This window comes from Scyliorhinus canicula, chromosome 2 (assembly GCF_902713615.1).
Source record: "Scyliorhinus canicula chromosome 2, sScyCan1.1, whole genome shotgun sequence".
Classification (NCBI taxonomy): domain Eukaryota; kingdom Metazoa; phylum Chordata; class Chondrichthyes; order Carcharhiniformes; family Scyliorhinidae; genus Scyliorhinus; species Scyliorhinus canicula.
This window is the reverse complement of record NC_052147.1, coordinates 235002503-235026282: the sequence shown is the minus strand read 5'-3', so window position 1 is coordinate 235026282 and position 23780 is coordinate 235002503. Positions and strand designations below refer to the sequence as shown.

General features: G+C 45.8%; 1 protein-coding gene across 4 annotated transcripts in view; it reads left to right on the top strand.

Moving 5' to 3' along the window:
* Nucleotides 1–23780, top strand: part of steap3 (STEAP family member 3, metalloreductase) — a 54964-nt gene that overhangs the window by 2775 nt on the left and 28409 nt on the right. For 2 of the 4 annotated variants that reach the window (XM_038789830.1, XM_038789831.1), the window contains exon 2: nt 13275–13427. The exons of the other annotated variants lie outside the window; for them this stretch is intronic. In XM_038789830.1, the coding sequence (XP_038645758.1) occupies nt 13413–13427 (15 nt within the window). In that variant the 5' untranslated portion in view covers nt 13275–13412. The remainder of the gene's footprint in view (nt 1–13274; nt 13428–23780) is intronic. 4 annotated transcript variants of the gene reach the window in all.

Below are 23780 nucleotides of genomic sequence, written 5' to 3'. Positions count from 1 at the left end.
ATACAGTTGGGAATGAACAGTTGGGAATGTTAATGGTGCTACTTTAGCCATGTCATCAGAGTTGAAAGCTAAACAGAACTATGATAAAACTCAGTACAGTTAATTGCAAAAGAGCATGGGGAACATACTTAATAAATTGAGATGAATAGCGTTAGTGTTGGTGTTTTCTCTTATTCTTCCTTTAATGACACTGGGATCACTTGAGATGTGTTTTGCCAAACTTCCTCTTCTTTCTACAGCCCCCTCCAGTGGCGTTTGTTAGTTTTTGTTTGCAGTTCTGGGTTGTGGGATGTGGAATCAGAAAGATTTAAATGATGACAAATTAATATTTGCCTCAATGCAATGTTCAGTACATTTTTGTTACCAGCCCCATGTGGCGAATTGGGAATCGTGATGTAATCCTTTTTTCAACAATATACTTTTTTAAAGTAATGGACACCATTGTATCACAAGCAGAGGAGGCTATTTAGCCTATCATGCCTGAGCTTGCTCATAGTCCCACACTGCTGCCTATTTCCCTATAGACTTTTTTGCCTTTCCGATTATATATTCAATTCCCTTTTGAAAGTTACTACTCGTCAGGTTCCCCCAGGTCTTGCCGCCCCCCCCCCCCCCCCCCCCCCCTCCCCAGATCATCATAACTAGCTGCATTAAAGAATTTCTCCTGCTGCTCCCATTTGGTTCTTTTGCCAATTATCTTAAATCCTTGCTTTCTGATTACTGACCCTCCTGTCAAGGGAAATTGATTTTCCTTTATTTATAATCAAAACCCTAATTAATCTTGAACACCTTTTATTAAATCTACCCGTGAACATCTACACAAGCCTATTATCAGTACCCTGCAAATGCATTGTTTTTGCCAAACATTCTGAGGTCCATCCTCAAAGTTAGTTTGGTCACCAATAACAGTCTTTCAGTTCACATGTAGTGAACACAAAGCTGATTTATTTTTTTTGTTTGTCATCCTCTGGGCCAGTAACAAGAATAAGATTCTTACTGTACTGGATTATAAATTGCATTGTCCAGTTTGGCTTTCAAGTCATAAATGGTTAAATCAATCAGTGGATGGCTGCCACAGTTGTGCTTTAATGGTTGTGTTTGGTTTAGATTGTTTTGGGAATCTTCCCTGTTTTTGATTTTTTTTTTTGTTCTATCAAATAAACAGAATAGAAGCAGCACGAACAATTTTTCCTTGCACATGTTGTTGCTCCTCTCCCTATTTTATCATTGATCCCACTGTGATTCCTGTTTTGCTTTCTTGTTAAATCTCCGTTGGAAATGTCAAAGTTCTGTGAAGCATCTTTCGAGCTATTACCATGTGGTTGCGAACTCCTTTTTTTTAAATGACCTGCATAGGCAGGTACAGGTGAAGTGTCTCACTGACATTTACTTCAGCCTGCTGAAATTCTGAAACAGTGGTCTCTGATCAAGCAGCTGGTTCAGATGTTGCTTCCACCGTCAATTCTTCTTCCTATGAAAGGTGATCTCAGCCTCATGCTGAGTGCATCTGGTCTCCTATGTGATTCTGTTCATCGAGAACCTTCTAAATAGGTTTATCTAGTACATCAATCAAACTTTGAATGTTGAATCGCTTGATATGTGACTTAGACTTTTAATGAATGCAGGGCCACTGTATGAAAATGTTATGCTGCTTGTTCACTCCAGAAGGTCACACTTTGCTACATGTGCAATAATACATGACATTTTGACAAATCCACATGTCTGAACACCTATTGAGAACAATGTGGAAAGATTTCTTCAAGATTCACTTTGGTGATGTCCCCTCCATACACATTTACATGGCATATTTTTGTGTATTTTAACCTTCTTATTTGTTTGTTTGTAAAATGATGAGACAGAGCAGAGTTGGCATGCAGGTGTTTTTGATCATTGTGAGCACTTTATTTCCTTGCCTACTGAATGGTGATAAATGTTTTGTAAATGATTATTTGAATGTAAAGATCATCTATCTGTAAGATGTTCTTTTAGTAAAATTATGGCTAAATGGTGTTGACATGGCCACAACTAGGAAAGTTAACAATTTCTGTTGCACCCCATCTTAGTGGCCATGATGTGGAGATGCCGGTGTTGGACTGGGGTGAGCACAGTAAGAAGTCTTGCAACACCAGGTTAAAGTCCAACAGGTTTGTTTCAAACACGAGCTTTTAGAACACTGCTCCTTCCTTCACTGGTGTTGCAAGACGTCTTACTGATCTTAGTAGCAGTATAGTATTTTCATGTTAAAATTCACAATTTGACAACTGTTTGGTTGCAAGTGAAAAATAAAGATTTGCATTTAAATAGCAATTATCGCGATACTGAATCAAAGTGCTTTACAGTCTGTGGTGAATGTATTATACTAATCCACCCGCGTATTTGTATCTGTGCTGTTGCACTTGTATTTGTATCTGTGCTATGCTGTTGCCCTTGTGGGCTTCTCCTATGGGCCATTGTATGGCATTATCCATAGGGGAACATGTTGGGGCATGTATGGGCTCCACCCATTGCTCCTCCCCTTGAAGGGAGGTATAAAGAGCAGTCGACCTGTAGGCAGTTCTCAGCATTGGTTCAGTCGCAGGCAGGCACTGTTCTAAGTTGATTAAAACCACGGTTTACTTCTACTCGTCTTGAGTGAATTGATGTTCGCATCACAGTCAATTAAGTACTTTAAGCGTAGTCACTGTTGTAACGTAAGAAACACAGCAGCCATTCTGAGGTCAGTAAACCCCCAAAACAGGAATGTATAATGACCAGATGATCGTTTTATAAAAAAAGTTGACTGAGGGATAAATAATGGCCAAAATACCGAAGATAACACCCTGGCTCTCTTTGGAAATGGTGTCACTGGATCTTTTACATTGACATGCGTAGGTAGATGGGAGGCGTGGTTATTTTTTAATTAGGCCAGAATTTTTATTATCCATCACTAGCCTTGGTGGTGATTCACCTTCCCGAACCGCTACAGCCAAGTATTGTAGGAACACCCATGATGCTGTTAGGGAGAGAGTTCCAAGATTTTGACCCAGCGACAGTGAAGGAATGGCCATATCATTCCAAGCCAGGATGGGGTGTGTGGTTTGGAGGTGAACTTGCAGGTGATAGTGTTTCCATGCATCTGCCCTTGTCTTTCAAGGTGGTGAAGGGCCTGAGTTTTGAACATGCTGTCAAAGGAGCCTTGAGTTGCTGTTGTGCATCTTGTAGATGGTACACATTGCCACTGTACGTCGGTGGTGAAGGGAGTGAATGTTGAAGATGGTGGTTGGGGTGCCAATCAGCGGGCATCTTTGTGGATGGTGTTGAGCTTCTTAAGTGGTGTTTGAGTTGCACTCATTCAGGCAAGTGGAGAGTATTCCATCACATTCCTGGCTTTTGCCTTGTAGATGATAGACAGGCTTTGGGGAGTCAGGAGCCAGGTAAGTCGCCACAAAATTCCCCACTTCTGTCCACTATTGATGGCTGGTCCACTTCAGCTTCTGGTCAGTGGTAACCCCCTGATTCCCATTGACTTCAGTTTTGCTCGGGCTCTTTGCCACATTGAGTCAAATGCTGTTTTGATGCCAAGGGCAATCATTTTCACCACACACAAATTCAGCTGTTTTGTCCATGTTTAGGTCAAGTCGGCTATGATGAGGTCAGGAGCTCTGTGGCCCTGGCGGAAACGAAACCAAGTGTCAGTGAGTAGGTTATTTCTGAGCAAGTGCTGCTATATTGTACTGTTGAATGATTGAGAATAGACTGATGGGGCAGTAATTGGCCAGAATAGATTTGTTCTGCTTTTTGTGGGCAGGACATACCTGGGCAATTTTCCATATTATAGAGTACATGCCAGTGTTGTGGTGGTACCACAATAGTTCAGTTAGACGTGCGGCTAGTTTTGGCACCCAAGTCCTCAGTACAATTACCGGAATACTGTCAGGGCTTATAGTCTTTGCAGTAGCCAATACCTCCAGCTGTTTCGTGATATCATGGAAAGTGAATCACATTGGCTGAATTCTGACATCTGTGATGTCAGGAAGCTCAGGAGGAGGTCGAGATGGATCATCCACTTGGCACTTTGGAATGAAGATGGTTGAAAATACTTCAACATTGTCTTTTATACCGATGTCCATCATGTCAGTGACGATGAAGATACTTCGGAGCTGTCACCTCCTGTTAGTTGCTTCATTTTTCCAGCTGACTACATTTTGCAGGACTGCGGAGCTTAGATCTGTTCCGTTGTTGGGGGATGGCTTAGCTCTGTCTATTGTGTTATTTGGCATGTAGGTGGTCCTGTGTTCTAGCTTCTCCAGATTGACACCTCATTTTTTAACTCTGCCTGGTGCTCCTGGCATGCCCTCCTACATCCTTCATTGAACCATGGTTGACCCCTGGCTCAATATAAAGGCAAATTACAGCAGATGCTGGAGTCTAAAACACAAACAGAAAATACCGGACAATCTCAGCAGGTCTGTGGAGAGAGAAAGTAGCTAACGTTGCGAGTCTCGATGACTCTTTGAGACTGTCCAGTATTTTCAGTTTTTGATCCCCTTGATCACTGATATTGACAGTGGGGGATGTGCCATGAGGTTTCAGATTATGGTTGAATACAATTCTGAGTCCCACAGCACCTTGTGGAGTTTTGAGCTGCTAGATCTATTCAAAATCTACCCCATCTGGCACAGTGATAGTGCCACACTACACGCTCGAGGGTATCCTCAATGTGAATGTAAGACTTTGTTTCCGAGGCCTGTGCAGTGGTCACTCCTACCGGTATTGTTATAGACAGTTGCATCTGTGACAGGTAGATGGATGTAGCCAAGTAAGTTCTTCTCCTGGTGGTTCCCTCACCACCTGCCGCAGTCTCCTAGGACTCACCCAGTTCAGACAGTAGTGGTGTTACAGAGCCACTCTGTCCCTCCACGTCATGTATCCACCATGTGGTGCATCCTCCACGTGGTGTTCAACATAGAATACTGATTCATCAGTTGAGGTGGAGCAGGAGGTAATCAGCTGGAATGTCCTTGCCTATGTTTGAACTGATGTCATGAGATTTCATGGGTCTCGAGTCAATGTTGAGGAGACCCATGGGATGCAGAGGAGTGTGGTGAGTTGGATCTAAAATTGGTGAGTAATGGGAAACAATGGGTAATGGTTGTTGGATATTTTTGCTAATGGAAGGTGGTTTCCAGTGATACTTCAGAGGGCTAAGTGTTGGGTCCTTTGCTGTTTGTATATATTAATGATTTGTACTTAAATGTGGGAAGCATGATTGGAAAATTTGCAGATGACAAAAATTGGCCATGTAGTTGATGGTGAAGAGGATAGCTCCAAAATGATAGCAATGGTTTGGTTGGGTCGGCACAAAAGTGGCAAATTTAATTCAATCCAGAGAAGTGTGAGGTAATGCATTTGGGGAGGACAAGCAAAACTAGGAAATAAACAGTAAATGGGAGGCTATTGAGAGGTGTGAAGGAAGTGGGAGACCTCCTTTATTGGACCAGATATAGAATACAAAAGCAGGGATGTAATACTGGAACTGTATAAAACACTGTTAGATCCCAGCTGGAATTTTGACGTTTTGTTGAAGTTGTGCAAGACATTGGTAAGACCACACATGGAATACTGTGTTCAATTCTGGTCACCCTATAATAGAAAATATATTGTTAAACTAGAAAGACTGCAGAAGAGATTTAAGAGGATGCTACCAGGACTTGATGGTCTGAGCTATAAGGAGAGGCTGTAAGAGGCTTAGGGGTGATCTTGGAGGTCTATAAAATAATGAGGAGCTTAGATAAGGTGGAGGAGTCTAGAACTAGAGGGCATAGGTTTAAAGTGAGAGGGAAGAAATACAAAAGAGACCAGAGGGGAAATTTATCACACAAGAGGGTGGTGAGAATCTGGACGGGCTGCCAGAGGCCGTGGTAGAGGCAGGTACGATTTTGTCTTTTAAAAAGCAGTTAGTCAGTTACCTGGGCAGGGTGGGTACAGAAGGGTATGTGCCAAATGTGGGCAAGGTGGACTAGCTCAGTGATAGAAACTGGGCAGCATGGATAAGGTTGGCCGATGGGCCTGTTTCCATGTTGTAAACATCTATGACTCTTGAGTTCTGGTCACCACATTACAGGAATAATTGCTCTGGAGAGAGTGCTGAGGAGATGTTGCCAAGGCTTGAAAGTTGCAGCTCTGAGGAGAGATTGGATCGGACATGGAAACAACTGAGGGTGCTGAGGGGTGTCCTGATTGAGGTGCACAAAATTATCAGTGGCCTAGATAAGAGTAGACAGGAAAGACCTGTTTCCCGTAGCTGAGGGGTAAATTACAAGGAGGCCCAGATTTAAAGTGATTGGCAGAAGGATTCGAGGGAACCTGAGGAAAATGTCTTCACTCACAGGGTGGTGGATGTCTGCAATTCACTGGCTGGTTTGGTAATGGAAGCAGAAATCTCAACCTCATTTAACAAATACCTGGATCTGCACCTGAAATGCTTTGATCTGCAAGGCTATGGATTGGGTGCTGGAAAGTGGGATTACAATGGGCGACTCGTTTTATTTTATTTTTCAGCCAGTGCAGACAGGATGGGCTGAATGACCTATTTTCTACAGTTCTATGGATTCCCAGGGACAGTCCCTCTTGTACAGCACTGTGCTGCCACCTCTGGTGTGTCTGCCCTGCTGGTGGGCATACCCAGGGACGGTGACGGTAGGCCATATGTCAGGTTGTTGCTTGACGAGTCTGTGGGACAGCTCTCCAATTTTGGAACAAGCTCCCAGATGTTCATCAGAAAGACTTTGCCGGTTGACAGGGCTGGAATTGCCGTTGTAGATACTAAAATATCTAATTTGAAAGAAACTCCTCTGAAACTACAATGCTCCCATAATACTGCACTGGACTGAGAACCATGATTTCCGTGACAGCACTACAGTGAACCTAGAATCTTGTGACAAAGAGGCAAGCAGGCTGCGAACTGAGGCACGGCTTGTGGTGATATGCCTGTAAGCAATATCATAGTTGGATGTTGTGCAACCTCCAGCCAGTGGGTGGCGGTGCAGCCACACTCGTGCCGTGGAGACACATCCCGCCATCAGCAGAAGGTTGCAGATGGTAGTAAGAAATAACAGGTGAAGGGTCGGTGCTAGGTGTAGTTCCAGAAGAGTAATAAGGAGACTCCATGATAATCTGTTCTGTAACAGATTGCTATCTTGCCACATGAGACTCAATAAAGATCCTGTTTTGGACAAGTCAAGGTGTTTGGTGGATTCCTTTTCTAGGTATAGAAGACCAAACATAACATGGTACCACGAGTGCTGAAGATTTAAAGATTTCGACGGCAGTGACAACGGCTGGAAGACAGGTCTGGTGAACTGCAGCCTGAGGCGACTCATTGCGCAAGAAGATGCTGAAGCTCGAGATGTATGGACTGAGAGCCTCCCACCAGCTTCAGATATCGGTACCGTAGGTGAGAACTGGCAGCTATTCAAGCAGCAGTTTAAACTTTGCTTTTGCCCGAGGCCTACAGGCTCAGCCTGATGAAAGGTGAATCCCGTTGCTGCTAATGGTGGCAGATTCACAGGACCTTGAACTGCATAACTCATTTGATAATGAGGAGGATTGCAAAAAATATGATGAAGTGATGAGACACTTTGATGAACATTGTTCCCTGAAAAAGAATGAGATGTTTTGAGTGATACATGTTCTGTATGTGAACCCAAAAACCTGGCGAATCATTTGACAGGGTATGTCACTGACTTGAGGCTGAAGGCCCAGTCATACAACTTCAGCAACCTGAAATCTTCATTGATTCGTGACCAAGTTGTCTTTGGTGCAGCTGATGATAAGCTTCGGGAAAGATGAAATGAAAATGAAATATGAAATGAAAATCGCTTATTGTCACAAGTAGGCTTCAAATGAAGGTACTGTGAAAAGCCCCGAGTCGCCACATTCCGGCGCCTGTTCGGGGAGGCTGGTATGGGAATTGAACCGTGCTGCTGGCCTGCCTTGGTCTGCTTTAAAATCCAGCTATTTAGCCCTGTGCTAAACCAGCCCCAGATTATTGCGGGGAGAAGATTTGATGCTGGACCAGGCAGTGAAAATTTGCCAGGCGAGCAAGATAGCTGCACAGCTACATTTTGGTGCCAACTCGGAAGAAGAAGCCAGCGCCGTTAGTGCTGTGACACACGTCATGAAGAAACGTGGTCTTCGTGCGGGTGGCCATTTTAAGCGGCCGACAGGAGCTGCCACTGCCATCTTGTGCCAAACTGTGGCACTCGACATTCCCCATGGCAATGTCCGGCCTTTGGGAACGTTTGCTCCATGTGTGGCCGTATTGGGCATTTTACAAAACAATGTTTTGTGTGTTCTACAATGGACCATGCAGCGGGCACATGCAGTTGATGAGATAAATACCGAACAACAGTTTCTACATCGACTTTGTCGTGATGAGGAACCAGAAGAATCCGAACAAGAATAATGAAAACAAAATCGTAAGGAAGACTGAAAGCAAAATCGTAAGGAAGACTAAACCTAGTAAGAACTTTCCAAACACCTTTACATCTAAATTGAAATAGATGGCGATACTGAACAATTCTTTAATTGTTGTGGCTTTGACCCTAAAGCTAAAGCCAACCTTTGTGAGTCGGTCTGCTTCGCAAAAGCTGAACGTGTAGCTGATCGGCCAGGACTGCTGATAGACTTTGGAACAAGGGTTTTGGAGACCTTCGATGTTTGCAAACTGGTGCCATCCGTGGCAGACCCTACTTTTTCATATTGTAGACATAGACTTTGACACTGTACTTGGAATAAAATCACTTGAATCCCTGAATCTAATCGAGGGATTGTGTGTCGAAGAAGATGGCTGGTCAGCCGAACACTCCATTTGATCCCCACAAGACACTACAGTGTGCATGGTTGATGAGGATTCGGAAGAAATCCTAGTAGAAGACGACAAACCAGATGAGGGGACGGAACAGCCGGTGGGCATTCCGCAATTCTGGTTAACAGCCTTCAAGAATGTGCACAGGCTCAATGGCATGATAGGAGATCCTGATGAACCCGTATTAAAGCATCTGCGAGATGTAAGTGTTAAATGGACAGAGTATGGGAATCTGTGGAGCTTCACTCTGGAGTTTACATTCAAGCCTAATGAGTATTTCACAAACGAGGTGATCACGAAAGTGTATCGATTGAACTCGGGGCCGCGGAATGTTAAGCCAAGGTTCAGCGGCCAAAATCCAGGCTGACTTTGAACTTGGCGCCCTATTGCATGAACAAATAATTCTGTTTGCAATATTATATTTGTCAGGAGAAATCATTGCAGACATGGCTGAATCTGATGCCATCTGGTCATTGAAAGGCGGAAGAAATCATCCCGATATTAGGAAAACTAGCCTCCGAGGTATGTGGTGATTCGTTTCAGCTCTTTGAAACTGTTCCTGTAATTCATTCCCAAACCATCGACGATTGGGAGGACATAGATGATGAGTGTGATGAGAGCAACTTGGAGGTTGCAGTAGTAGGCAACCCTGAGACTAACACCGAGGAAGAGCTGATGGCGATCTCAATCTGCAGCTCCACAGACCACTCCCATAATTGTGAGTTTGACCATGAAGACCCAGTGCCTGGATCAGCACAACCAGAGACTATTCTAATCTCTGGTGGCAAATAGCAAGTGAGCGATGCTCCAGCAAGCAAAGAAGGGGAGGCACCTGTAGCCCCAGTTCCAACCTTCACACAGGCACCAGAAACCTTGGTGCCCCGACGTGTCGGTGAGACCACAGAAGTGGCTGTGGTCATACCACCCAAAGGTGATGCGACGCCTGAAGCTGTGCAGACCTCTCGGCACACGGTAACAACCAGCACCACACCAGAGGCTGTTACGTAAAACCACAAAAGCAAGAGACGCAAAAGAATACATGTTCTAAAAATAAAAAGACTGGGAGAGATAGCTCATCCAACCGGCAACTGAAACAGCAGCAAGTAGCAAACAATGTCATGCCAGGAAGCGAAAAAGAAAGACACAAGTGTGGCAGTCATGGACATGGTGATATGGGAGTGGCGTTTTCAGAACCCCAAAATGTATTATGGTGTTTAACCAACCTCTCCCTTTAATGGATTGTTGCTTTTGAAGCACACGGCTTGGTCTCCAGGTGTGGTATTACAATTATGAACACGTGGGTTTTTAAACACAAAACAATGTTTATTCCATGAATTCAATTTAACCTTTTTAAATAAACATTGGATCATTTACCACCCCAAAGATAACCCTGAAAATAATACAACACTAAATAATCTCTCAAAGGGGCAGCACGGTAGCATTGTGGCTAGCACAATTGCTTCACAGCTCCAGGGTCCCAGGTTTGATTCCGGCTTGGGTCATTGTCTGTGCGTAGTCTGCACATCCTCCCCGTGTGTGCGTGGGTTTCCTCCGGGTGCTCCGGTTTCCTCCCACAGTCCAAAGATGTGTTGGGTGGGGTTACTGGGTTATGGGGACAGGGTGGAGGTGTTGACCTTGGGTGAGGTGCACTTTCTGGGAGCCGGTGCAGACTCGATGGGCCGAATGGCCTCCTGCACTTTAAATTCTATGAAAATGTTCCTTCAAACCTCCAAAAGACTTAACACCGAAACACATCAGGTTAAAGACATTACTATTATGAGTTTAAATCATCCAAATGATTCAGAGATAGTCTTTCATGGCAGAGATCACCGCAGATCCAGCTCACTGCAAACCAGCCAGGCACTTTTCAGCTGCTCTCTCTCAAACTGAAACCTAAACACCCAAAAAGCAGAAGTGAGCTCAACTCGGCTACCCCCACCCTCTGACATCACTTCAGTAATATGAGCTGCCTCATTTCTTAAAGGTACATTGCTTAAATATTAATTTCTTAAAGGTACTCTCGCATGACAATGGGCCTTCCAAAGGCACAGAGCAAAGAGGAAGCGAAACAACGAGTCTTGCAAGTAAGCCAGTCTTCAAAGAGGCTAGCGACAGCTTGAATGGTCACAGATGATGCCGTGAAGGAGACACAATGATCTGTGCAAAGGAGACGGTCACTAGCCAGGCATATCATGATTATGGACTAGTAAAACCATTTACTTTGTTTGACAAATATCATGTGTGTATAAAGTTAAAGATAGTGTTGCTTGTAAACATATCTTACTGTTTTGTGAGGAAGTGGGGGGAGGGGGGGGAAGATATGTGTTGCTATGCCTGTAAGCAATATCCTAGTTGGATGGTGCGTGATATCCAACCAGCAGGGTGGCGGTGTAGACACCCCATGTGGTCTCAAGACTATGGTCATGTGACCAGGGACTCCATATAAGTGGAGACACATAATATTAATCTTTATTATTGTCACAAGTAGGCTTGCATTAACACTGCAATGAAGTTACTGTGAAAAGTCCCTAATCACCACATTCCAGTGCCTGTTCAGGTACACTGAGGGCGAATTCAGAATATCCAATTCACCTCTCAGCACGTCTTTTGGGACTGTGGGAGGAAACCGGACCACCCAGAGGAAACCCTCACGGACCCGGAGAGAATGTGCAGACTCCACACAGACAGTGACCCAAGCTGGGAATCGAACCTGGGACTTTGGAGCTGTGAAGGAACAGTGCTAACCACTGTGCTCCCGTGCCAAAAATCTGACCATCAGCAGATGGTTGCATTTGGTAGGAAGACAGAGTTGAATAATCAATGCTGTAATTCCATAGGAGTAATCAGGAAACACCGTGATAATGTGCTGTGTAACAGATTGCTATCTTTCCACACAAGACTCAATTTAAGATCCTGGTTTGGACAAGTCAAGGTGTTTGGTGGATTCCTTTACAAGGTATAGAAAACCAAACACAACATGGCTGACAACGTCTGACCAACAATATGTTCAGCAAGTGTGTCATCACTGAAGCATAGAAGCATTTCCTGCTGGAGCAGGTACATCATAACAGTTTCTAAAAATCAATACTTTATTCACACAAGAAATTAATTTTTAAAAATGGGATTTACCCTGGTGATGGTGCATTAACCAGTATTATTTCATGAATCATTGAAGACCTGAATGAATTGTAATTCTTTCCAAGACTAGGCTAGTAACATATCATTAGTCATTGCAGTGAGTTATTCTGTGGGCAGTGATCAGCATATCCAGACAATTGAGATACAGCTTGGTTTCTATTACACCACTGACAATAAGCATATACATTTCTGGATTCCACCCAGAAAGATGTGCATTTGTCACAATGTAGAATTACTGGTGTATCGAAGGAGACAGTAATACCCCAGTATTTTACATAAGACTCCATTTCCTGTGAAGTATGCATGGTTTCTTTTGTATAACCGATAGTATTGTTGCTGTTTATTTTTCCCCGCTTCTTTGAATGTTGCTGTTTTAACCTAGGAATTTTTTCTTTAAACATAGACTTATATTGGAGTGTGAACCAATTTCCCCGCTGAGCTAACATGGAGTAACTTAATTGGATCACCCAGGCCTGCTCATATTAAATGCAATGGGCCAGAATTTGCATCTTGCTCAATTCTCCATTGGTGCATAATTTCACACAAAAGTGTGAACACAATCATAGATATTCAATACTCAGTAAATACACAATCTTAAAATTACCAAGTTAGTGCTTTTATTGGATTTCTTCTTGCCACTTAATAATAATCTTTATTATTGTTACAAGTAGGCTTACATTAACACTGCAATGAAATTACTGTGAAAATCCCCTAGTCATCACACTCCTGCTCAGGTACACCTGAGGGAGAATTCAGAATTTCCAAATTACCTAACAAGCACGTCTTTCGGGACTTGTGGGAGGAAACTTGAGTACCTGGAGGAAATCCACGCAGACACAGGGAGAACATGCAGACTCCACACAGACAGTGACCCAAGCCGGGAATCAAACCCGGGACCCTGGCGCTGTGAAGCGACACTGCTAACCACTGTGCTACCATGCCGCCAATCAGCAGAGGTAATAAATCATTTAAAATAGCGAGGAAGGAATTTCAAATCAATTGGTTAAGTGAGTTCGACAATCTTGGTTTAGTAGTAGCACCGTTGAGCGCAGGACTGCATTGAAGTGTCAGCCTAGATTGAGAGAATGCTACACAGTCAGAGGTGCTGGCAAGGTACCTGAGGCCCAGCTGCTCCTTCAAATAATGTTAAAAAATCCCATGACATTATTGGAAGAAGACCAGGGAGTTCTCTCTGGTGTCCAATTATATATCTAAATCACTAAAACAGTTTATCAGCTGATTATTTTGTTGCTTTTGTTTTTTCCCACATTTCCTTATTTCTTCTTAGGCAGTCCCTCAAGATGGAGGATGACTTGCTACCACTACAGTTCAATGGGCTCTGAGATGGCTATTCAATCCAATGCACGATCTGCAGACACTGCCACTTGCCATATGCAGAGGAGATGGTTCTTGAAGAGTTAGGTAGATGAGCTGTTTGGAGGTTTGTGCATTCTTGCTCACCCACTTTACCTGTGTGCTCCCAAAGAAATTTTGTGTTGTATTCCGTGCTAAATTTCCCCTTTAGGATGGAGTTATACGAATAGAGCAGGGGATTGGACCTAGGTAGGGTGCTCTTTCGAAGGGTCGGTGCAGACCCGTTGGCTGAATGGCCTCCTGCACTGTGAGGATTCTATAAGCGAAGGACTCCATGAGTCGATGGGAATGTTTTCTCTCTTCAGGCATGTTTTGAGGGCATTGCTAAAGCGTTTCTGCTGTCCTCCTGGGAGCTCAAATTCTGAGTAGAACATTTGCTCTGCATATTGATGTGTTATGTACTCTGGGATAACACAGGCTACAACTCAATGCAGCTTTGACAAAAGATACTCCAGACTTTGAAGTAAGTTTAATGTGATTTATTGAACCATTAGCACAGTTTTCTATGAGTTCGACTTTCCTGCTAATCTTGCGAGAGTAACTCAGTCTAACTAACCAGTCTGCTCTAAGCCACGTGGTGGGTGTGATGCTTCTGATCTGCCCCAGTCCTTTTCTCTCAGTGTTGCCTGTGGGAAGAGACAGAGCATGTGTGCCCTGTCCTTTTATATGGGTTGCTCCCTTGTGGTAGTGTCACCTCTGGGTGTCTTGACTGCCCATTGGTCATGTCCTATTCTATGTGTTCATTAGCTGTATGTCTGCATGTCATGACGTCTCTGGTGCTCCCTCTAGTGTTTACTTAGTTTTAGTGTATTTGCATTAACCCCTTGTGTAGTTACAGTGATGCATATCACCACATTCCTCCCCCCCCCCCCCCCCCTTTATTCGTGTTATATATTTTCTGTCCTTGGTTAAAGAAAATTGAACAAAATAGGTAGATAAGTGATGACGTGTACAAGTCATGATGACAGTGATGATTGTACAATACCAAATAATGTGTATGAGTCCAAAGTTCATGAATTTATATGGTCGAGTGGCTTTCTTGTGCTGTTATGGAAATGTCAATGTTGATGTCATTCCCTTGTGAACGCCGTCAGTGTCCCTGTGCTTAAGGAACCAAGAAGTCATCAGGAGGTGTGCAATGGTCAAATCACTCCATTGGCTGATTTGGACTCTTTTTTTTTTTCGATGCTTGTGGTAGCGATTCTTGATGTCATCTTTCTTGTCCGACCTGGACTGGTGTCTGTGTTGGCGATATTGATCCAGTATGTCGTCTGCCTTGAAAGCTGGTTTGCTTGTTTGTAGTGGAGCAAACTTGAATCGGTGAGATTCATTGTCATGCCGTGGTATGGCTGCACTCTTGCCAGTGTTAGGAGCTGTGCTGTTACATTGTCCTGCATTTGCAGAGTTGTACCATGTCGTACCAGTTGTTGTTCCATTGTTGCTTTTGTCATGCTTGTTGTTGACGTTGGTGCCTTTGGTAAGCTTCTTGTTGTTGTCTGTTGTTTTTGTTGCGCTCAATGACCATTCCGAGTGGCGAATTCGAGTCCTTCACAAAGTTACTTGTGTCCGTGTCCTTTGTGGCATCTGCTGTTGCATTGAGCGTGCCGTCTCTAATTCCGCGGCGCTCCCCGTCTGGCCTCATGTCCAATTAACAGGAATCATCTTTTGTCTTGGCGATGATCCCCGTCTGGAGCCCTTTCTGGTTCACCTGAATCACCTTCGGTTTCTTGATGCTCCCTGTCTGGAGTCATTTCAGGTTCTTGTGGAGAGGCTCGAGTAGATGAGGTTTGAATTAACGTGGTGTCACTGAAGTCACTAGTAGCCTCACTCTGATTGTCGAATGCCTCTGTACGTACTAGCTGAGATCTGTCAGTCTCGCTGAGATGTCACACATCTTGGGCTGCATTCTCCCCTACCCGGCGTGACGGAGGGTCCCGGAGTAGGGGAGTGGCGCCAACCACTCGGGGGTCGCGCCTCCCCAAAGGTGGGGAATTCTCCCCACCTTTGGGGGCCAGCCCCGCGCCGGAGCGGTTGCCACCAGAAGACCGGCGCCCCCGGCAGCGGGGCTGGCAAAAAGGCTTTTGCCGGTCCGCGCATGCGCCGGCAGTGACGTCAGCGGCAGCTGGCCGCTGACGTCACTGCCGGCGCATGCGCGATGTGGGGTTCTCTTCCGCTTCCGCCATGGCGGAGGCCGTGGCGGCCGCGGAAGAAAATAGAGCAGCCAGGGCACTGGCCCGGAGTCTGAGGGGGGGCACGATCGCGGGCCAGGCCACCATGGGGGCACCCCCCGGGGGCCTGCTCGCGCCGCTGAGCCCGCCGTTCCAGAGGTGGTTTAAACCTCAGCGGCGGGAGAGGCCTCCCAGCAGCGGGACTTCGGCCCATCCGGGCCAGAGAATCGCCGCTGGGGCCTCTCCGATCGGAGTGGCGAGATTCCTGCCCCCGCCACTTCCCGGGTGGCGGAGAATCTCTGCCACGGCGGGGGCGGGATTTTAGGCACCCCCAGGCGATTATTCCGACCCTGCTGGGGGTCGGAGAATTTCGCCCCTTGTTTGGGAATTGTGAAGCCTTTGTCACTTGTTGCACATACAGTGGGTAGACCTTCAGTGTCTTCTTGTCGGTTAGATGAGCTGGGTAGACTGTCAGAGTCTTCTGGTGACTCAAATAATTTGGGTAGACTGTCATCGTCTTTTTGTTGTTCACGTGAGCGTGGTAGACTGTCATAGTCGTCTTGCTGTGCACTAGAGCGTGGCTGACTTGCATCGTCTGCTGCTGGTTGCTCAGATAAGGTTGTTAGACCTTTATAGTCTTGTTCACGCAAGGACTGCGCTCTGGAGTCTTGCGTTGCTTCCATCGTGGAGTCTGTCAACGAGCTTGTTGTGGAGGCTTGTATCGCTCGCTCATGCAGTGGTCTCGCTGTGGAGTCAATCTGTGCACTCTCAACGGAGTTGTGCAGTGGTCTTGCTGTGGAGTCTTTCTGTGTTCTCTGTGTGGAGACGTGCAGTGGTCTCGCTGTGGAGTCTGTCATCGCTTTCTGTACGGAGTCGGGGACTCTTCGTGGTTCGTGGACCACTGGTGTAGCGTCAGGCCGCTCTCTGTGGGCTTGTACCGTGCTTTGTCTCTTGGCATCAGGCCGCTGCAGAATCCTGTACTCATGGGTCGGGATATCGTCTATGCTGGGCTGAGGATCCTCAAATGTGAAGAACTCGTCCATGACTGTGTCGGATTTGGTACTGATATCGCCACGTCCAATGATAAAATCATCATCTCAGTCATAGTCTTCAATGACTAAATCATCTCTTAGGACGGTGCTAACTGCTTGTTGCAGGGTTCTGCGGAGGTTACTTTCAGCTACTAGTCGAAGTTCAGGCATTGTGCTGTCTTTCCAGGTGAAAGAATTGTGTTTTGTGGCTTTAAAACTGTTTTTCACTATTTTTGGACATTTCCCCTTTAAGTGAGCGTGTTCTGGGGCCTCTGACATCATGGCGCTTGTGACGTAGAGCGTAGGAATGGATTGCGCATGCGCAAATCGTTTTTCCTTGACTGGGCGCTCTTTGCGCAACTGCACATGTGCGGCCTCTTGCACATGCGCAAAACACTGTTTTGCTGGTTCGCGTCTTCTGGGGAATTGCGCATGTGCAGCTCATTGCGCAAGATGGCTACCAATCAAAACTGCTGTTTGCCTCTGCTGCAAGCCTACCTTTGCCTCGTGATGAGTATAGGCTCCAGTTTTACCTTTTTTTTTGTGTGTGTTTACCTCGCAGTAGTTTTCAAACTTGTCCAGGAATGTCTGGAAGTTTCTCTTGTCCTGCCCTTTGGCGTACTTGAAGGAGTTGAAGATTTCACCCGCAATGGTGAGTAGAAGATCTATCTTATCAGCATCGGCCACACCATCAAGGTCAGATGCCACCATGTAAATCTCAAATCTCTGCTTGAATGCACGCCAGTTGCCACTGAGATTGCCGTAGTACCTGAGCTGCTGAGGAACCGGAATCTCGATAATCTTGCCTGGGTGCTGTTGCTGGTAGTCACGGATCTTGCTGAGTTGAACTATATAGATTCAACAGGCACTACTGGTACCATGATGTGTTATGTACTCTAGGATAACACAGGCTGCAACTCGATGCAGCTTTGACCAAAAGATACTCCAGACTTTGAAGTAAGTTCAATGTGATTTATTGAACTATCAGCACAGCTCTCTGAGTTCGACTCTCTTGCTAATCTTGCGAGAGTAACTCAGTCTAACTAACCAGTCTGCTCTAAGCCACGTGGTGGGTGTTGATGCTTCTGATCTGCCCCTCTCCTCTCTAAGTGTTGCCTGTGGAAAGAGATAGAGCATGTGTGCCCTGTCCTTTTTATATGGGTTGCCCCTTGTGGTAGTGTCACCTCTGGGTGTCTTGACTGCCCATTGGTCGTGTCCTATTCTATGTGTTCATTAGCTGCATATCATGACATCTCCGCTGCTCCCTCTAGTGTTTACTTAGTTGTAGTGTATTTACATTAACCTCTTGTGTATTTACAGTGATGCATATCACCACACATATCTGGTGTCAGAGAGATGATGATATGTCCCACCTAGCAGAGCTGTTTTTGTGTGATTCAGACCTCCTATGTTAAGGCGGTGATGCAGTATATAGTCATTGGATTAGGAATTCGGAAAACCTAGGGCAAGATCTGGGGATCCGGGTTCAAATCCTACCACAGCAAATGGTGAAATTTAAATTCCATAAAAAAACTCGAAAATTCCATTAAAAAAAAACTGGAATTAAAAGTATGGGTGGCACAGTGGTTAGCACAGTTGCTTCACAGGGCCAGGGTCCTGGGTTCGATTCCCGGCTTGGGCCAATGTCTGTCCAGTGTCTGCGCGTTCTCCCCGTGTCTGGTTTCCTCTGGGTGCTCCAGTTTCCTCCCACAAGTCCCAAAAGACATGCTTGTTAGGTGAATTGGACATTCCGAGTTCTCCCTCTTGTGTACCCGAACAGGCGCCGGGGATTGGCGACTAGGGGATTTTCACAGTAACTTCATTGCAGTGTTAATGTAAGCCTACTTGTGACAATAATAAAGATTAGTATTATTATGATGATGATCATGGAACCATTGCTGATTGTTATAAAAACCCATCTGGTTCATTAATCCCCTTTAGAGAAACAAATCTCCCATCCTTACCTCGTCTAGCCTACATGTCCACAGCAATGTGGTTGACTCACAAATGCCCTCTGAAATGGAGGACAGCTAGGGAAGGGCAACAAATGCTGGCCTAGCCAGTGATGCCCACATTGTGCGCGGCTGTTGGACTGCCTTTCTTTGGAGGATTTGGAGGATTCAGATGTTACTGCTCCATGCTTTAAGGTGCCTGTTGCAGGTTACCATGTTTTCAAAGCATTTAGGAGCATACAAGCTACAGTGCAGAAGGAAGCCATTCGGCCTATCAAGTCTGCACTGACCCTCTGAAAGAGCAGTCTATCTAGGTCCACTCCCCTTCCCTATACCCGTAATCCCACCTAACAAACACATCTTTGGACACTAATGGGCAATTTATATTGGCCAATCTGCACTTCTTTGGACTGTGGAAGAAACAGGAACACCTGGAGGAAACCCACACAGACACAGCGAAAAACTGTAATCAGACTCCACACAGACAGTGACCCAAGATCAGTACTGAAGGCAGGTCTCCAGCACTGTGAGGTAGCAGTGCTAACCACTGTGCCACCCATAGGAATCACTGCTGCCTGGTAAACAGTGACCATGGTCTCGGGTTTAAGATCCTGCTCCTCTTTTCCTCAGTTGGCCAAAGGCTGAGCTGGGCAATGATGAGTTTCACCTTGTGTCCCAAGGCTCACAAGATCTGTTTTCCAAGATTTCTTCATCGATCTTAATCGAATGGTTGTACTGTGGGAGATGCTTGGAAGAGGACCTTAGTTTTCCAGGTGTTTAGTGAAAGGCCTATTTGCTCATGACTGAGAATAGGAGTTGACAATGACCTGGAGCTCAGAGTGTGTGCACTCGTATAGCTCAATTACTGAGGTTGGAGTGATCTTGATTGTGGAATGAAGGTGGTGCAGCTGAATGAAGTTTCCCATCAGTTCTGTAGATTATCTCCATGCCTGTTGGTAACTTGCTAGAGTTGAGATGCAGTGTAAACAGTACAGTATCTACTATAAAATTGACTGTGTTCTCTAGTTTGCTTTACCTGGGTGGCTTTGATGTGTTGTGTTGAATAAAGAACACAAAGCTTTGTTAACAAACAAAACTATAAATTTATTACACTACTAACTAAGATTTGATCACATTCCTGAAGTACAAAGTTTCTTTTGAAGCCTACTTGTGACAATAAGCGATTTTCATTTCATTTCATATTAAACCATGCTATCTCTTTTTTCTAAAATAATTTTAATTCAAATTTTCAACAAATTTTAACCAACAAAAACAGAAGACAAAGAGAAATAACAGTAACCCCCCCAATACAGAAACAATAAATTAACAAAAATAATTAACATGAGAACAAATACAGAGGCTGTTGAAAGAAGCCCCGGTGGCGAGTGTGGTTACGAATGGGAGGAGGTCCGAGAATCTTCGACTGTAACGGGGGACGAGGCAGGGGTGCCCCCTGTCTCCCCTGCTGTTTCCGCTGGCGATCAAACACCTGGCCTTGGCACTGAGGGAGCCGAGGGACTGGAGGGGGATAGTGCGGGGGGTTGGTGGTGGGAGGAGCATCGGCTGTCATTATCCACGGTTGATCTACTGTTGTACGTGGCAGACCGGGTGGGGGTGATGCCGGAGGTGATGAGGATTCTTAGGGAGTTCGGGGACTTCTCCGGGTATAAGCTCAACGTGGGGAAGAGTGAGCTGTTCGTAGTACACCCGGGGGACCAGGAGAGAAGGATTACGGAGCTCCCGCTGAAAAGGGTGGAGAGGAGTTTTAGGTACCTGGGGGTCCAGATAGCCAGGAGCTGGGGGGTCCTGTACAGGCTCAACTTTATGAAGCTGGTGGAGCAGATGGAGGAGGAGTTTAGGAGGTGGGATGTGTTGCCATTCTCTCTAGCGGGTAGGGTCCAGTCTGTCAAAATGACGGTGCTCCCGAGGTTTTTGTTCCTCTTCCAGTGCCTCCCTATCATGATTCCTAAGGCTTTCTTCAGGCGGGTCAATAGGAGTATTATGGGGTTTGTGTGGGCGCAGAAGACCCCGAGGGTGAGGAGGGTGTTCCTGGAGCGGGGTAGGGATGTGGGGGGATTGGTGTTGCCTAACCTATGTGGGTACTACTGGGCCGCCAACGTGGCGATGATACGCAGGTGGGTGATGGAGGGGGAGGGGGCAGCATGGAAGAGGCTGGCGGTGACGTCCTGTGTGGGCACAAGCCTGGAGGCGCTGGTGACTGCGCCGTTGCCGTTCCCACCAACAAGATATATTCCCAGTCCGGTGGTGGTGGCTACCCTCAAAATTTGGGGGCAGTGGAGGCGGCATAGGGGGAAGGTGAAGGCTTCAGTCTGGTCCCCGATATGGGAGAACCACCGGTTTGTACCAGGGAGGATGGACGGAGGGTTTTTGAGCTGGCACAGGGCAGGTATCAGGCGGATGGGGGACCTCTTTCCCGATGGGAAGTTTGCGACCCTAGAGGAGTTGGAGGGAAGGTTGGACCTTCCCCCAGGGAACACCTTCAGATACATGCAGGTAACGGCGTTTGTCAGGCGGCATGTGGCAGAGTTTCCACTGTTGCCGCCAAGGGGGGCTCAGGACAGGGTGCTCTTGGGGACGTGGGTTGGTGAGTGGAGGATTTCGTCAATCTACCAAGTGATGCAAGAGGGGGAGGAGGTCTCGGTGGAGGAGCTGAAAGGTAAGTGGGAGGAGGAGATGGGAGAGGAGATCGATGAGGGGACATGGGCGGATGCCCTGGGGAGGGTGAATTCCTCCTCCTCCTGTGCCAGGCTTAGTTTAATTCAATTAAAGGTACTGCACAGGGCGCACATGACTGGGGCAAGGCTGAACCGGTTCTTTGGGAGAGAGGACAGATGTGTCAGGTGTTCTGGGAGCCCAGCAAACCACACCCACATGTTTTGGGCGTGCCCTGCGCAGGAGGGCGTTTGGAGGCTATCTCTAACTGACAACTCTCAAGTTCACAACTGCTCTCTATGCCTGATATTCTCCTAACTCCCAGAAACCCCAAGTCACATGATATAACATATATAATGACTGTTCTGTGGTTCCCTCTAATGGTAAGAAGCATTATCATTAACTTGTTAACTCTTTACATCCCAGTCAATATACATATCATTACAGTGATGGTCATTCATTGGCTGTAATACACTTGGGAGATCCTGAAGTTGAAAAATTCAACGCAAGTTCTTCGCAAGACCATTTTAAAATAGTGGAGAGAGGAATTTTAACAACTTGAGTTAAATTTGTATTTAATTTCAGAGCCAGAGGTTTTAATGGGGCACTGAAAGAAAGGCAAATCAGGTGTACTGAGCTTCGTCTCATACGCAGTAAATCTCTGATATTTAAAAAGTAGACAAGTTTCCAGGGCATACTTTAATTGTCATTTTTTTTTTAATAAATCAAATATTGTAGTTTACTTTAAGTGGATTTGTTAGTTTCTGTGGCTCATGGCTAGTTATTGCAAAGACTTCAAGAAAGTTTATTTTTGGGAATACTAGTTCCATGACCAGGCCAGTTGGATACTGCTCTGTTTGCAATGTAGAACATAGAACATAGAACGATACAGCGCAGTACAGGCCCTTCGGCCCTCGATGTTGCACCGACATGGAAAAAAAAACTAAAGGCCATCTAACCTACACTATGCCCTTATCATCCATATGCTTATCCAATAAATTTTTAAATGCCCTCAATGTTGGCGAGTTCACTACTGTTGCAGGTAGGGCATTCCACGGCCTCACCACTCTTTGCGTAAAAAACCCACCTCTGACCTCTGTCCTATATCTATTACCCCTCAATTTAAGGCTATGTCCCCTCGTGCTAGCCACCTCCATCCGCGGGAGAAGGCTCTCACTGTCCACCCTATCTAACCCTCTGATCATTTTGTATGCCTCTATTAAGTCACCTCTTAACCTTCTTCTCTCTAACGAAAACAACCTCAAGTCCATCAGCCTTTCCTCATAAGATTTTCCCTCCATACCAGGCAACATCCTGGTAAATCTCCTCTGCACCCGTTCCAAAGCTTCCACGTCCTTCCTATAATGAGGCGACCAGAACTGTACGCAATACTCCAAATGCGGCCGTACCAGAGTTTGGTACAGCTGCATCATGACCTCATGGCTCCGGAACTCAATCCCTCTACCAATAAAGGCCAACACACCATAGGCCTTCTTCACAACCCTATCAACCTGGGTGGCAACTTTCAGGGATCTATGTACATGGACACCGAGATCCCTCTGCTCATCCACACTACCAAGAATTTTACCATTAGCCAAATATTCCGCATTCCTGTTATTCTTTCCAAAGTGAATCACCTCACACTTCTCCACATTAAACTCCATTTGCCACCTCTCAGCCCAGCTCTGCAGCTTATCTATGTCCCTCTGTAACCTGCAACATCCTTCCGCACCGTCTACAACTCCACCGACTTTAGTGTCGTCTGCAAATTTACTCACCCATCCTTCTGCGCCCTCCTCTAGGTCATTTATAAAAATGACAAACAGCAACGGCCCCAGAACGGATCCTTGTGGTACGCCACTCGTAACTGAACTCCATTCTGAACATTTCCCATCAACTACCACTCTCTGTCTTCTTTCAACTAGCCAATTTCTGATCCACATCTCTAAATCACCCTCAATCCCCAGCCTCCGTATTTTCTGCAATAGCCGACCGTGGGGAACCTTATCAAACGCTTTACTGAAATCCATATACACCACATCAACTGCTCTACCCTCGTCTACCTGTTCAGTCACCTTCTCAAAGAACTCGATAAGGTTTGTGAGGCATGACCTACCCTTCACAAAACCATGCTGACTATCCCTAATCATATTATTCCTATCTAGATGATTATAAATCGTATCTTTTATAATCCTCTCCAAGACTTTACCCACCACAGACGTTAGGCTCACCGGCCTATAGTTACCGGGGTTATCTCTACTCCCCTTCTTGAACAAAGGGACCACATTTGCTATCCTCCAGTCCTCTGGCACTATTCCTGTAGCCAATGATGACCTAAAAATCAAAGCCAAAGGCTCAGCAATCTCTTCCCTGGCTTCCCAGAGAATCCTAGGATAAATCCCATCCGGCCCCGGGGACTTATCTATTTTCACCTTGTCCAGAATTGCCAACACTTCTTCCCTACGCACCTCAATGCCATCTATTCTAATAGCCTGGGTCTCAGCATTCTCCTCCTCAATATTATCTTTTTCTTGAGTGAATACTGACGAAAAGTATTCATTTAGTATCTCGCTTATCTCCTCAGCCTCCACACACA